At 36.6% G+C, this 16,423-nt stretch overlaps 1 protein-coding gene across 3 annotated transcripts in view; it reads left to right on the plus strand.

Annotated features, from left to right (window-relative positions):
* Nucleotides 1-16,423, plus strand: part of DISP1 (dispatched RND transporter family member 1) — a 108,063-nt gene that overhangs the window by 72,471 nt on the left and 19,169 nt on the right. For all 3 annotated transcript variants that reach the window (XM_080408700.1, XM_080408701.1, XM_080408702.1), the window contains exons 3-7: nt 4,033-4,062; nt 7,398-7,521; nt 8,779-8,906; nt 9,326-9,423; nt 11,488-11,585. In XM_080408700.1, coding sequence (XP_080264826.1) covers nt 4,033-4,062; nt 7,398-7,521; nt 8,779-8,906; nt 9,326-9,423; nt 11,488-11,585 — 478 coding nt within the window. The remainder of the gene's footprint in view (nt 1-4,032; nt 4,063-7,397; nt 7,522-8,778; nt 8,907-9,325; nt 9,424-11,487; nt 11,586-16,423) is intronic.

The raw sequence follows: 16,423 nt of genomic DNA on the forward strand, positions 1-16,423 counted from the left end.
GCACGAACGTTTTCTGTTACCTCACTGTTCAAAATACTGGTTGAAATGCTGAGGTTGTGTTTATTTAGGCTGGAGAGGTGAATATTAGAGCTGTAGTCATCCAGTCCAAGCTGGTGCCGTGATCCATCCTGCTGATACTCTTGTTACCTCCTACAGTAAACTTTCAGATATTATACCAACACTTTCTAAAAACACCACTCCTCCTTTTCACCATGTTGCACAGATGGATGCTGGTCAATCAAATATATTTCATTTGAGAAACATCTGGGGTTTTTAACCAATTTGTATATCTTTATGTCGTTCCTAATTGTATGATGCTGAACCTAATTCACCATTAGGAAAGGACAGGATGAAGTAAATCATCTGTTGAATAGGTGCTGAGGATTGCAGTAAGTGGTGGTAGAATAGAGCCCGTCCTTTTCTTCCGCTTTCCCTTCTCCCCCTTGGTGCATAGTATGTGTTAGATTTTAATCAGTGACTGTAATTTATGTAATAACTTGGTTGTGCTAGTCTCGTCACAAACAACTGCAATTGTCACTTTCTGCTATCAAACCTGTGAGAACTAAGTACGGAGGTAATTTAATACACAGATCAGCTTGGCTTTTGTCCCAGCAAAATAACGGAATTCACCATTTCTTTCTCATGAAAACTGATGAGGATTTTTTTTTTGTCTAGACTTATTTTAGAGGTTAGTGGTGTCACTTAAATGAAAATGTAATACTTCAAAAATTAGATACAGCAGCATTAATTAAGTGGGAAAGATCTGGTTTTGCCATGCATTTCTGTATTTTAGGGCATAACTAAAGAATTTTTTAGGCATAAATTTCAGGGATAACTTTTCCTATTGACCAATATAATAGAGTCATCACAACAGCTGCAAGGGATTGGTTACACTGCTGGAATTCACCCGGGTGTACACAGGTTTTTTTAATGCATGCTTTTCGAAACAAAACAGTTTGATGGCAGGTGTGACCTTTAACCCTCCCTAACTTTGAAGAGCTTAATCATCATCATTTGTTCAGCACTGAATATATTTTGCAGGTGGAGGAAACAGAGGGAAATGTAGTTTGGTTTTGCTTGGAAAGGGGGAGAATAAGGGATGGTTGTGCTGATATTTTTACCCCTTTTGTGTAAACCAGATTAGGCAAAGTTAATTTTTTGAAGGTCTATCTAAAATTTTAACGTTCCATTGAGAAAATCTGTGTTGCCCTATAGTTACATGATCGAAAGAGTAAAGCTTGAAGAGAGATTTAAAACATACCCATCTACTAAGATTTTGCATGCAGAAGGGGTTGGGAGAGCTGTGGAAAGAGTAAGTGTGTACAAGAAGATCCATTGAGAAGCTGCCTGCATCATCCCCAAAGCGTTACTGATTACACGTCGGGCCTTCCCAGAAAATGTTTGTCTTGCCAGCTTTTTGAGAACTTCAGATGAGGTTCTGTACCTCGCTGTCTGAGCAAACCATCGTATCTGGGGGGAGTGCACAGTGATGTGGACATGGTGCCCCGGGTGAACCAGCTAATCCTTCACAGAGTCATGGCGATCATGGGAACAGTCGTACAGCGTGATGGATGATGATGTGGATAGCAGTGCTGGCAGCCCATGCAGAGGAAGAGTTGCCTCTATGGGGATTAATTCTCAATTAAAGCACCTGTTTTTGTTTTTGTTTCTCCAACCATGTAGATTAACTTTTTTAAAAAAAGTGTGTACTAAAATTGACAAAGTCTGGAAGGCAAGTTTGTCTGCCAATATAAACTGGAATCCTCATATAAACCTTTGTACAAGTCAGCGTAATTACAAAGCTTATACTAATTGTCCTTGCGTATGCGAAATAGTTGTATGATGTTGTTGCTCATGGTAGGGTCTGTTATGACACAGATGAAAACAGGACTCGCTGTCTAATCAAGAGAAGTTGGTTCAGTGGTTGAGGCTGCAGATAGGATGGTGAGCAGTCCCCCGAGCCTGCCACAACTTCTTTTCAGCCTCAGGCAACTTACTGTTGCAAAGTAATTTCAGTTTATTTGGGTTTCTGTACACTTTAGCTACTGATGAGTCTGTTGTTGTGGTGGTACCAGAATTTTTTGGCATCAGTTGTGAAATTGGGTATGTTCGGTTCCTCTGAAATTCAGATTTATGTAGCTTGGACTGCAGTCTGAAGGTTGGTGACGTTTCATAAATTTCATCTTAATTTTTGTGGCTGGATTTAACAGAAGATCCTTGTCTGTACATTTCCTTAATCTTTTGACTTACTGCAGCTGCAGATCAGTTATTTTGCTTTACTACTCCTTTTCCTCCAGCTTCCTCGTGGCTGCAAGGAGCAATTTTTACTATGTACTACCTACAGGCATGCCCCAGTTAGCAATTCTACTGCTTTATTGGGTTGGGGCATTTCCAGACAGCAGTGAATTACAGCTGATAGAAATTTGCTTTTATACAATTCTGATTACTTAAAACAGTTAAATTAAAATGGGTTTGTGTTTCTTGAGGATATAGATATAATAGCTTTATATTTCTTGATGGAATGTTCCATCATAGTTATAATTGTGCTATATTGCTTGAGACACACCGTGAATGAAGATGAAGAGTAAAAGAGGGCTCAGCATCAGTGTTTAGCTTGGCTAGTTGTTTTTTCATCCTCCCTGTCAAGGAAAAGGATAATAGGAATGGTCACCATTTTATTACTCTGTGCTGTCAGTTATGTTTTCATCACCCTTTTGCTGTCATGTTAGCTAGCAGTGCTTTGAGTATGGCCTGTTGCTGTGTTAAGAGCTGATTTGCATTGGGTTGTACTTTTTGTTCGGTGTAACAAAGCATTCTGTTTCAGAGGCTCAATTTTACATGGATTATTTCCCCTTTACAGTTGCTCTGAGTTAGAAATGGATACAGTCTAAGAGTACTCACACCCAGTGTGGGCATGGTTGCAGCTACCTTGATATGATTATGCCAGAACATTTTGGTTCCCCTGGACAAGAATTTCATCTTAGTATGTTGATTCTTATGTTTAAAGGACAGCAGATCTCATTCTCAGCACTGAATTAAACTTCAAACTTCTGTGAAACTCTGCAAGGAGTCTGAAGTTTAAACTGTTTCTCCAGCAGTGCAAGAGCATGCACATCTCCTTCAGAGACCTCAGTATGGAAATATTGAGTGATCTATTGTATGCAAGCAGCTGTTTCGTAACTCATTGTTTTCTTTGCCTTTTTAAAGAGGTAATGTTAAGTATGTCCTTGGTGGTAAAAGTAAAGTAAGTCCATAACCTAACTGAAGGTGTAGTATGGTTACATCTTTTGAGTGATTCTATGTCGCATTCATAGACAGGAAAGTCTTGAAAGGACTTGCAGATTCTTCATGGGATTTTTTAAAAAAGTGGAATTTATGTGAAATTTACTGATCCAGTAAACAAAATGCAGTGCTCACTGAAAAGCAGCAGATAAGAATAATTTGCATGTGGGTTTGCTATCTCCTCATCAAAGTAATATTGTTTATATTAGATATTTTAATAAATAACAAAAACTTGCATAGAAAAGTTATTCTATATAGGAACCTCCTGTCATTCTATTTCTGGTGTTATGGCAAGATAAAATTTATGGCCAAAGTTAGGGTTTTTTTGTAACGGAATTACGAATGGTGGTTAAGAAGGTTTGTGAATTGCAATGTCAGAACACGATGTTTTGGTTGTCTGTTCTCATCACATGCAAACTTTGTAATGATTTTCAGTGGTACTGATTTTTTATCATGTTAGTTTATTTGGTCTCTTGTTGAAAACTGGAAAAGCTTCTGGAATAATAATCCCAAAAATCAGCTGCATAAAATTCCACTTTTGAAAACCCAGCTGTCTTTGTAGCTGTAATTATTCTCTGAATTACTTGTTTGCAAAGACTCAATTGAATATGATTGTATGCCTTTTAAGATTATTCATATTCTAAAATATATAATTTTTGCTTATCCATGTATGGGAAGAATTAAACAAATTTGCACATGCATGTATATTTCATATATTTTCAATTACTCTCTTTTTTTCCCTCCTTCCAGGCCAGCCAGACCATTCAAGTTACCAAAAAGGTAAGGTCTAATACTGTCACACGTGAGGCTTGCAGAATCATAAATGCAATCAGTTGGCGGCAAAGCTGTGCCTCCCCATATAATGCAAGAGTACGGAATACTCAAGAAAAATAGTAGACAAGCAAATTAAAGCAGATTTTAAAAGAAAAAATATATTTCTTTATGCAGTGGGTTGTGAATTTCTGTAACTGCCACAGGAGACTGTGGAGGCATCAGCAAGTTCAAACGTTTAGAAGACTGGATCTACAATGGCTTCCTAAATAAATACTGAAAGACAGAGCCAGGGACAACTCTTTAGCATACATAATGACACGTCTATGAACCCTGGAGGAGCAGGAAGGAGGTAGACCACAGAAGGTGGCCAAACTCACATACTCTGTTTATGGAGAGGCAACTAGTTTCTCCATAAATACTGGTCCAGAATTTTAAAATCTTATGCAGATTTCCATGTTCCTTGTTTTCACATATTTAATGGCATTTTTTTATTACAACCCCATGCTGTTTTCATTGTGTGTATGTACACTGTCTGCACAAGCATAAAATCTCTGCAACTTGGTACCTACCTTCTTGATTAAGGGTTATTGTGAGAAGTAGCTTGGTTTATATCATCAACAATGATACAACAATCTGACAGAAAGGTTCAGAAAATGTCATCATAATGATCTTTTCTTCTTCCTAAAACCAGAAACCTTATACAATCGGGAACACTAAATTTGGACTGTATATGCTCTGAAAAATGGCAGGGTCATAGAAAACAACAGAGCAACTGTTACTGCATCAGTAATAGCAACAAGAAACCATCTCAAATCATTAACAACATAATCCACCTTTAGGATTTGCTTTCAGTAAGGAAGAGGCCTGTTTGCGAAGTGGCTGTTGTTACATAAACCTGTGTGTTAATACGAATTCAGTCACACAAGTACCTATTGCTCGTAGTGACCTCTTCATGGAAACTCTGTTGTATGTTTCAGTCTCTTTATGTGAGACTGGATAGCAGTTCAACCTGGGTATGTCTGCATATAGGTGCTGAATTGTAAAGTTTAACACTATCCACCCGTTTATGCTGTAGATTAAAATGGAAATGAAAAGTAAACACTAGCTTTTTTACCTTCTCCTTTTGAAGAAAGCATCTGAGGTCTTGGGGCAACTTGTTTGAAACTAGTCCTTTAGTGCAGCACCAAATGATGCTCAGACAAATAAAATCAAAATGTAGCACGGTTAGTCCTTTTTGGTGTTCCAGCCCAGGTCAGCCTTGCTTATCTGGATTTCAGTATGTGAATCAAGAAGCAGGACAGATTTGCAGATCTAAACAAACACTTATTCTTTTCTCTGTGTGGCTTATTAACATGATAAACACTTCACCTGGGACATAGTTCTTTTACAGCTGGTGACTGAAGCATTTAACCAATTTAAGAGCTGCTCAGCTGAGAATGGAAGTGTAGAGACAACATGTCAAAGTGGTCAATCTGGCACTACTGATGAATAAGAAAATAAATTTTTCAGGTCTAATTTTTATGGCTTCAGAGCAAATGTCTGTAATAGCTAGTCAATCTAGCTTGGTGTTTATGAAATCATTTAGTCCTAAAAATAGGAAAATTCTATTAGGTCATTTACTTCCCTTCTACTTTGTACAATTGCTCATTTGGCAAGCTGCCCCTTTGTGAGTCACTTTAATAAAACCTTACACTTCAGATTGCTTTTTTTCTTGTGTGAGAATGTAAGAATTATTCCCCATTTACCTAGAGGGAAGTTGGGATACACCCGGTGCTTTGGATTTCCTTGCTCCTTAAAGCTGTACGTAGACCCCCTAGACATACCTATTTCCACATGCTATGGAAAGTCAGCAGTAAGCTTGCTCACTGCTGTTTATTTTACAGCTAGAAAATGGGAAGGCTGTTGCTGGAGTGTGGACCTGAGTATCATTACCTCCCTTCTTAGCAATGGGACAGAAAATTTCTGTAGAGCAGATAATTGAATTGTGATTAGGTGACGTGTTGCTCTGAAACTCAAGAAGAACCGTAATCTTTAAGACGGTAGAAATAAGTAAAGATGCACTCTGCTATAAATGTTCATGTTATGTTGCACGTTAAGTTGAGGAGGAAAATAAGAGTTTGGATCTTCTTGATCAGTATTTGGTCTGTACAGAGACTATTGGTATGGAATGATTTATAGCCTATAATTATTTTTCTCATGCTGCTTAAACTTTATGGGACTTTCTGTACTCTTATTTGCTCTCAATATTAGACAGTGTTGCCCTTGAAACATAAACTCTGTGTATTCAAATCTTTACTGTAAGAAAAATTAGTAAGAAATTAAGGTGTCCGGGTTTCATTTTATTTTCTGATAATTTTCTGACAATTTAACAAAAATAAAAATATTTTATAAAAAGGATGAAAATTAGATCCGCATATAAAAATTTTTGTACCTTTAAAATCCAGAATGAACTAGAAGTTAAAATCCAAGGATGTGTGTTATACTGAGACTAATCAGCATTAATTGTTTAGCCTTTGTGTATTATGTCATAACTCCCTTGCACCTTTGAATTTACAGCAGATTTTATGGATCATTAGTATATAGGGTTTGAATATTTTTTTAATGACCATTTTAAATATAGAGGAAACGTTTTCTTTGGGCTTCTATTTCAAAATTGATTCTTCCTCTGTTTGGTATTTTTCTCAAAAAAGCTTAAGCTTTTGAAGAAGAGCTGTGATGTTTTCTATCATTACATTTTTTAACAAAGCATCTATTTTCTTGTGGTCCCCAACCATGGATAATATCCATGCCAAAAGTTAAGTATAAAGTTAAGGAAAGAGTATTTATATTTTAAAAATTGTGTTTAGTCTTAAACAACAGTTTTCACTTCACATACACTTTTCCCCCCACATTTTTAATGTAGATTATTGCTATGGCAGTTTTAAATACTGAACATGTACTAAAAAACAGAAATATCTATTTCACTAGCCCGTAGTTATTCACCATTGTAGCAGTACAAAGGAAATCTAAGATAAAGCCTGCATTTTTGTCAGAATCATGAGGGGAAAAAGAATAGTCTGATATTAAAAGCTTTTGGGTATAAGAATAGCAAGTTTCAGTAGGGAGATTTGATAGAAAGTGGGTTGGTTGGGGTTCTTTTGATTAATTTAAAAAAAGAGTGACGTAGAAATAAACCGTTTCCAAATGGTTTCTATCCATTTATGATAACTAGCTTAATTTCCTGTAAGTATAACACAGAAAACAGGTCAGTGTTTCAACATGGTTCTTTAGAGAAGTATGGATTGGTTTTGTCTATAACTCTTATTTCTGTAACATCTTTTTCTTTGCTCCTCTCCGTGTAGCTACGCTGCGCTGATAGCTGACTGGCCTGTGGTGGTCCTGGGCATGTGTACTGTGTTAATAGTGGTGTGTGCACTGGTTGGAATATTAGTTCCAGATCTTCCAGACTTCTCTGATCCGTTGCTGGTAGGTAAATATTAATCAATTGTACTGTCAAATAAGTATGTTTGATTTGCTGTCTTTTCAGTGGTATCAATAAACAGCAGATGCAATTACAGCAATTGGTACGTTCCTTTTAAATTGAGATCTGCCCAGAGGAAAAACCTGACTCTTAATATGCCTGAAAAGTTTCCCTGTACTGTGAATTTGGTTTTTTCCAATTTCCAGAGAGATTCAATTGGTAGTAAGTTTGCAGAAGCAAGTTCTGTCTAATGAGTCCACAAAAGAAATTAATTGCTAAGGAGCCTTTTAATTCTGCTAATTAAAAAAAAAAAGTATTAAAACTTGACATTGGAGCAGCTAACTGTGATACAAAGTTGCAGTTGCCATCGGAGAGTGTTATCCACTGGTTTAAATTCCAACTGCATTTTGCTATTGAAAGGTCATATGTCCTTCAACAGAACCGCTGTAGATTGAATAATGTAAATTCATCCCAGTTTTAGATGTACAACACAGTACAACTCAGACCATACGTTCTAAATCAGGTTTCAAAGAGTAAGGGCCAGCATCTATTAAAGGAAAGAGGATTCTAAGTGCCTTCTGGGGATGAAATTATATCCATATTGAAAGTCTGAAAGTAATTTTTATCAGATTCTGTTAAATACTACACTGATTTCTTACTTCTCATGAACTGTCTTACCCATGAGTAGCTGTCAGGACTTCTGTTGAAAATACTGTATTTAATTATTATCCTCAAATGAAAATATACTGTCCCTGTAAGTTATTATTATTTATATTATATTAGTGCTTATCTGTACATATCCATATGTAATGGATATTTCTTGAATATAACCACGTTATTAAAATTGTTTGGAAGTCACTTTCAAAATTAATTTGCCTTATTCTTGGACAGACAGAGAAGATATTCTTCAGTGGTTTTTGAATCACAGTTAATCAGTAAAGAGTGATAATTGAGATACAGAAGAGGACTTTGTAAAATGTCCTTGCTCTGAAAACTGTGTTGAATGTTTCATAGACTTAAGTCGTCATCAATTCTCTGGGAGAGAAGTAGTATATGCAAGAATTCTTAATCCCTTATCACTTGACACACTTGGTCATTATTTTGTCTGACCTGTCATAAGGCGTTTTATCTTTAAAAGTTGATGCCTGGAGTAACTATGCTTCATAATGAAAACTATCCATCACTTTGATCATGTCTCCACTTTCCTGTTTGAGCTAAAGAATGAAAAGTATTAACGGAATTTTGTGGTGCTCTTCTCTTAGGGTTTTGAACCAAGAGGGACGGCTATAGGACAGAGACTTGTCACATGGAACAACATGGTCAAAAATACAGGGTACAAAGCAACACTTGCGAACTATCCTTTCAAATATGCAGATGAGCAAGCTAAAAGGTAAGAATTTGTATTAAAAAGGCATTTAATTTGGGGCGGGGTGGAGAGGTGTATGTACGTAGTACTTGCTCCGCTACCCTCTGAAGTTCATATATTTACTGCCGCTGATTTCAATAAATACAGAATTCTGAAGGCCTCTCACATGGAACTAGATATTTCCCATTGCAAGCTCTTCAAAAAAGTATATAATTTTAGTTTTCTCTTTGAATTATGGATATTTTCAGTACTGGGGTCAATGTTATTTACTTTGAAGTCTCCAATTTAAACAAAAAGTTCAGTGAATGTTTCAGATTTTCTATACCAAAGTCACATTGGTAAAAACACAGTTTCTCATGTAAGAGCTATTAAGATGTGTGACTTGTTTGGATGCTTCTACTAATAATCTCATTGCTAAGGTAAAAGTATTTATTCTGTTTTAGTCATCAGGATGACAGATGGTCAGATGATCACTATGAAAGAGAGAAGAGGCAAGCAGACTGGAACTTCCACAAGGATACCTTTTTCTGCGATATTCCGAGTAAGTGGAGAAATGATGTAAGGAAGGATGTAATCTTCTGTCAGTTGCATGATTTTGGAGCTCTTCTGTATGTTGTGTGCCTTATTAGGAAAATAATTTTTTGCTTAGTGGATTTATAAGCACCTTCTTTCTGTATGCAGAAGTCTGAAGAAATTGGGCTGAAATGTTGCTGTTCTATTGGTTCTTCCTAGGAAGCAACTGTGTTTATTTAAAATGTTTCCTTTAAAGATTTTTATAAGTTATTGGTAACACTGATCATTGTAAAAGCAGTGTTTTGTGTATGACTATAGAGGTAGCACCTAATTCACACTAGGGAAGAAGTTGTGTTTTATCTGTGCCATTAACTTAATTCTATAAAATCTAAATCAAAATACTTTTCCTGCACATGTCCCAAAAGAATTCCACAGGTCATATCTTGTACAGGATTAAGGGGTTTGTTTAGGAAAAAACAACTACCCCACAAAAAAACCCCACCCCAAACCTACACACACACACAAACCCCAAACAAAACACCCCCCTCAAAGAGAGAAAAATAAAAATAAAAAAACCCACCTGAAAGTGCTGAAGGCTTATGAAGCTGGTAAAGTTAAACTAGAGGACAAAAAATTACAAAGAAGTCTTTATTGACTTTTTACAAGGCATACTGCAAAGCTCTGATAAGTCCTGTTCTGGCAGAGAGTATGTATTAGCAGATGTAGATCTTGCCTTTATTCATAGAATGACCTGTGCTCTTTTGCAGCTACTTCAATATGTGAGAACTGATAACAGAGCAGACAAACATAATTGTGAAATTAATTGTTTATATTACTTGAGCTAAGAGAACGATGACCAGTAAAAACCAGAGTGAAAAACAAACTTTTTTCTTTTCTATTATAGTGTGGTCTTATGTCTAAGTGAGAGGATGTGAGCAAGGTTGTAATTTCTGCTCCTGTGAGCAGAACCAAATTAGACTGAACATACCTTGTGTAAAGAAGAGGAAATGTACTTGAAACTCTACTGAGCATTAACTGCAACTTGAAGCAGAGTTAACTGCTCTTATCCTCCCCCCTGTTTCTGCACAGTCTCACTCTTTCCGCTACTGTTTCTGCATAGTCTCAGTTGTGGCAGTCATGAAGGAATTGCACTTCTATGGGAAAGTTTGCCAGTCCATTATGTAAAGAAAACAGTTGATTTCCTCTTGACCCATTTTTGTCATTCCTGGTATCTTTCTTTGTCTGCTCCAGGATATGCAGATTTCAGTTTCCTTGATCCTAAAGCACTGTCAGAGATCATAAAGCACTACCCTGAGTCTTTTCATTACAGTCTTGTGAAAGGCAAAAATTGTGCACATTCACAGCAGTGGGAAAAAAATTCAGCCTGTTGGTTTTTGGAGTATTGTAATTAAAATGATAATATTTCTTAACCCAAAGTAACATGCTATGTTATGCAGCACCGTGTATTTGTGGGTTTATGTTTCCCTCGTTGGCTATGCATAAAGGTCTCGCTGCCACTAAGTAATTATTTCATTTCCTAAAAGCTGTCTTTAATAAATGTGATTTAATTTGTTATTTAAGATGTATGTGTCTAAACTGTAGAATTCTTAGAAATGGCCTCAAGGATATCACAACAATTTCCACTGCAGTCGTTTGCTTCTAAAGCAAAAACATTCTTGTAGAAACAGCTTTATAATTATTATTTATCCCAAATGACTTACTAAATCAGGCTTTGATTACTATTATCTGTGTACTGCCATTATGCTGTGCCAAGAATTTCATAGTTTGCTGATTAGATCTTTTGATTTTTGTTTGTCATATTTCAGAAGATAGTTTGCTTGAATGGAAGTCTGTAGAGCTTCTAAGTGGTATATAGTATTGAAGATGCCATATTTACTATAAGCACTTTAAGGAAACTGAAACTTTCATGTGGACTGAGTCTTAGAGATGAATAGCTCATCTTGAAAATGAGGTGGATTCCCACGACCTGACAAAGATTTCATCTGTGTCATTTGAATGGTGGGATTTTGCCTCAGTCTTTGATACCAGACACACCCAAACAATCTATAAAACCCCCCTCCTGTAATTTCAGGTGATCGCTATTCACGAGTGGTGTTTACATCAACAGAAGGAGAGAATTTATGGAATTTGAATGCAATTAAGTCAATGTGCAATGTAGATAACTTGAGGGTAAGTAAATATGGCATTTAATTTGTTTAACTTGCAGATAGGAAATGTATTTGAAACTTTGTTTTGCTGCCCGTTGCCGTCCAGTAGCATATTAGAGGACTTCTCTTTGTTCCTGTCATTTTCAAATGGTCAGTCAGCATGCAGATGAAGTTGGAAAACAACTTGTGGTTTGTAAATAAGATTATATTGGGGAATTTATTTGGTTTTGCTACTAATACAACCTAGAATGGGGTAGAGCAGGGTTGCTTCAGAAGTTTTTTTTTTTTTTGCAGAAGGGACTATCCTAACTTCTGCTGGGAGTTCCCTCTTAGAATATTGTTCCATGGATTTTTGTTTTTGTTTCCCAGCAAATAATTAATTTTTCATGCTTTTTCACCTTCAGGTGAACTAATTGCATCCTCATAGCATAGGCCATTTTCTCTGACACCCAGTGGGTCACTCAGATTTATTTATTTATTTATTAAGGTCAACAGAGAATAGGTTGGCAGATGGACGTCAAAGGAACATAGATACAGTAGCTAGAAATATAGCCTAATTAATTAGATGTGGATAGTGATACCTTCAGAGTAAAATTAATTTGATCTTTAAAACTGAGTAAATGAAAGGACTCATTTTGGCATTGTCTGTCTGGCCCTGTTGTAATTTTTCCAGGCTTTCCTTGTACTCAGTACTTTGTGTAGTCAAAATAACTATTGTAATAGCCAGCTTCAGAGGCTACCATAGCTGCTTTTAAATGTGTTGGAAAATAATTTAGCACTCCAATTGAAATCAGTGTCTGGTTTCAACTGATGGAAGTTAACTGGCAAAGGCTAAAATACACTAAGCATTCATTTTTACATTTGTAAAATACAAGCTTATCGCTTGCTGCAGTGAACTCCTTTGAACTGTTGAGTAACCATAACTGGCTTTGTACTAGTAACTTTTATGGAATTGAAGCGATACGTCTTTCTTCTGTTAATAATGATTTGTTTATTTCCAATTTTTTCTCCTCCAAATCAAAAATAATCTTAAACAATTAACTTCATATTATACCACATTTATTTCATGAGGAATATTTTCATCGTTAGGTTTGTTTATCATTGCCTTATAGACAACTGTGTAAATTTTGTGAATTCCCAAATTGTTTTCCCTAACAGCTGGCATTTGCTTGCTTAAAACATTGAGCTGTAGTGAAACATTGTATAATCCATCTCCCTGTGCAGTTTGCTGACATTTTGTCCTGGTTGGCCCCTGTTGGTGTAAGTGGGTTTTGTCCTCATGTGCTCATGAAATATTCTTATTTCCCCATCAGAGATTATTGCGCTGCCAGGATGGCTCATGTGATTACCCTTTATTTCTTTCAATCGGAATGAGCCTGGTGAGCAAAGTACTTAATCGAAGTATTTAAACAAAGTATTTAAACTAACCAAGCTTTGAATGAACTGAGCTAGGGAGTAATCATATTGCCAGTTCAATCAGGATATACGGTGGCGAATAACCTTTTACAAGGGTAAAAATTGAGAGTTAGGGAGGGCGTGCTAATCTTTGGATTTAACTGTAAAAGTTTAGTCACATAGACAGCTGGTGCAGGTAGATCCCAGGTAGTACAGATCATTGCAAAGCAATGCAGTCTGTAATAAAAAAAAATCTATACTCTGTATAACACAATAAAGGCAGTTAGTTACCTCTGAAGAATAATCTTTGTCATGCTTGCATTACCCCTGAGGACTTTTTTTCCTCCCTATATGCACACATAGATAATAATGTATTATTTCAAAGACTGCTTTACTTCCTGAGACAAGGACAAAACTACTTCAAAAAACAAGCACCTCGCATCTTGTATCCATAAAAATAGCTCTTCCTTTGAAATAAGAACACTTCAGAAAATTAAATGTTGGCTATTACAGCTACGCCCACAGTTGTGTAGATATTTACAGAGAATAACGTTGCAGACAATGTTTCTATGCATCTTTTTTGTAATGTAGGTATTTACTTAAGAATGTAGTATTTGAACATCTCAGCTGAGCAGAATGACAGTCCAACATGATAGCAGCATTGATTTTTAATCTAGGTAGTAGACAAAACAAACTGATATGGTTAGGTTTTGCAATTATTGCTGGTCTATGTAAATTTATGCTAAAAATTAGAAAATGCTGAAGCTTTTTAAATGTAAAAAAACCCCGCTTGTTACTTGCAAATAACATGTTTGAATGATTTTAGCGCTTAGCAATTTCTAAGCACTTCTAACACTTTTTAGAATTCATGAGGTGCTGCATATGCCCCACTTCTGAATGCTAAGTTCTGCCAGCAGCCAGTCCCTAGAGAGGATGCTGACTTGAGCTGCAGCTATCGGAAGAAACTGATGACTTCAGAGATGTAGTGGTCTTACCGACTGTCTTCTGTAGTTGTTTTTGTTGTTGAATTCTTGCTTGTTTAGGGCCACAGCTCAGTTGAAATACACAGCAAAGTTTTCTGTATTCAAAGACCGGAAAATCAGACGCTTTTTTTTTGGAAATGCAAACCTTAGAATTTATGTATTCTACAGATAAGCAGGATTTCAGAACCAACTAGTATTTGCTTTAGTATGAACTAACAATATATCCTGTATGTGTTAATTGTATTCCCATCTGCTTGTAACTACTTTATATGTTTTACTGACACTTAGGGGCTCCATCCTACAGCTGCTTAGCATATGGTAGTCCTGTAATCTTCATGAAAACTTTATATTAAAAAAAACTATAGGAGGTGTTCTAATTTCTGACTACTTGGATAAGAGCAGCCTTTTTTTTTCCACCTGTAAATTGCAGAATGTTTTCCCTATTAACTATAAACAGTTATTTTATAAACTTCAAAGACTGTAAATGATCTCCTCAGACTGCGTATTTGTGATTCTGTGTCGCTGCCTAGATCCATTTGGGCAGGTCTGCCCACAGATACAGCATATGCACAGGTTGCACAGCTTAGTTTCCTTACTTGTTCCAAAATAAATTAAAATCTTGCCAGTGGCAGACCAAGTCTGGCAACAGCAAAATGGCCTTTTCAGTTCCTTTGGATCACCAACAAAGCCCAATGCTACAATATATTAACATTTTACGTAGTATTTTAATGAGCTATCTGGAGCTAAATTTTGTATTTTAATTTCTAATTTCCAGCTTGGCAGCTGGAAATGTTACTTTATCTTTGGCAACAGTTACTTTACCAGTGAATGTTTATGGCCTGCAGCAAGTGTTGAAGAACAGATTATAAACCTTATTGTCCCATCTTGAACTTGAATACATAGAGAAGACAATACAATCCTTTCCTCCCAATTTGCCTATTATGTCCTCATAGGATTAACCTGGACATGTGCCATGAAAAATACAGATATGCTATTCCAGTGCTTCCTTTTATTTAGTAGGTTGTTCAGTTTTTCCTGAGTTTGCATGTGTGAATGTTTTTATCTGGAAACAATCAAATGTGAATTATCCTGGTTTTTTGGAATGCTGGTTTGTTATTGTTCAGAAACTGGTTGACAAAATTAAGCCCATATTAAAGGTTTTATAACTGCCATGAGAATCCCCAAGTGCAGGTTTTTTGTCTGCATTATAAAGGATTGCTAATAATAAACTGATGCAATTTTGCTAAAAAAAAAAAACAACCAACAACAAAAACCAAAAAACCAAACCAACCCAAACAACCAAAACCAATAACACAACCCAAACCCAAAGTGGTATATTTCAGATCACCTGAATTTAAAACATACATTGATAATGGTTTCAGGGCCAAATCCTGTAAACGCTTAAGCACATGACTTTATTAATGTGGCTTTGGTAATATGTGCTCATTCTATGTGACTTGATTAAGACTGAAATTTTACATATATCTAACTATTTGAAGGATTAACTCTAAATTGTCATGTATAGCAAGCTATAAGTTCCAGCTTTTAAGATTTCTATTCCTTGTGACCTACTGAGTTTTCCCAACATGAGAAAATTTCCCTGATATCTAACCTTGTTATCTAAGAGTTTCAGTTCTATTTTATAATTGCTTTCAGTTTTGTCTAGAAGTGCCTTATGGTGATTTAGCCAAGTCACGCTCTTATTGGCTTCAACTAAATCTGGAATATTCTTGAAGTAAAAGAAGGTTGTCCATATAAGGGGTTAACACAAAGCAAAGGAGAGTCCTTAACCAAAATGTTAAAATTGCTATAATTTTTTAAAGCTCTGGTGGGAGTTCCTAGGCTTTGGGCAGTCACTTGAGCTTGAGGACCAGCAGTCCTCCCTCCTAACCCAGCTCTGTGCCCTTGTCTGCACTTGCCACTGGTGCTTGCTTATCCCTGTGACTCCTCTGGCCTTGCTGCTGCTGCATCTTACTCCACTTTACTGCTGAGTCAGCTCTTGGGTCTTCGTCCCACAGTGGGTACAGCATTCAGAAGCGTGACCTTTGTCTCTGTGCAGCAGGACTTATTTTGGGGTGCCTCACGCCACAGTAGAATCATCCAGGGCTTGTGCCCTGAAGATCCTGCATGACTTAGGGACACGCAGTGCCTGGGCAGCAGGCTGACTTGACTGGAGGAAATGTCTGTCAGCTGTACGAGAGCTAAAAAAGACTCATAAAGTGAGCATTGCAGAAGAGAGGTCAGATGATGGAAGTCATCGTAAAGCTGTCACATCCTTTCTTTCTGGATGATAAGTCCCTGCCTCTCTTAGGAACTTCAGTGTATGATTCCAAGCCAAATGAAACTTCATTGATGTATGGCTGATTATTTATTTTCAGGACTAGCATGAGATAATAGAAGAGAGTTAACAGTTCTCAATCTGGGAAAAAAGCCACCCCAGACCATCTTCAAACAATAGAATTACAATATTCTTAATGCTTCT

The sequence above is a fragment of the Falco punctatus genome (assembly GCF_963210335.1).
Source record: "Falco punctatus genome assembly, chromosome: 12".
Classification (NCBI taxonomy): Eukaryota; Metazoa; Chordata; class Aves; order Falconiformes; family Falconidae; genus Falco; species Falco punctatus.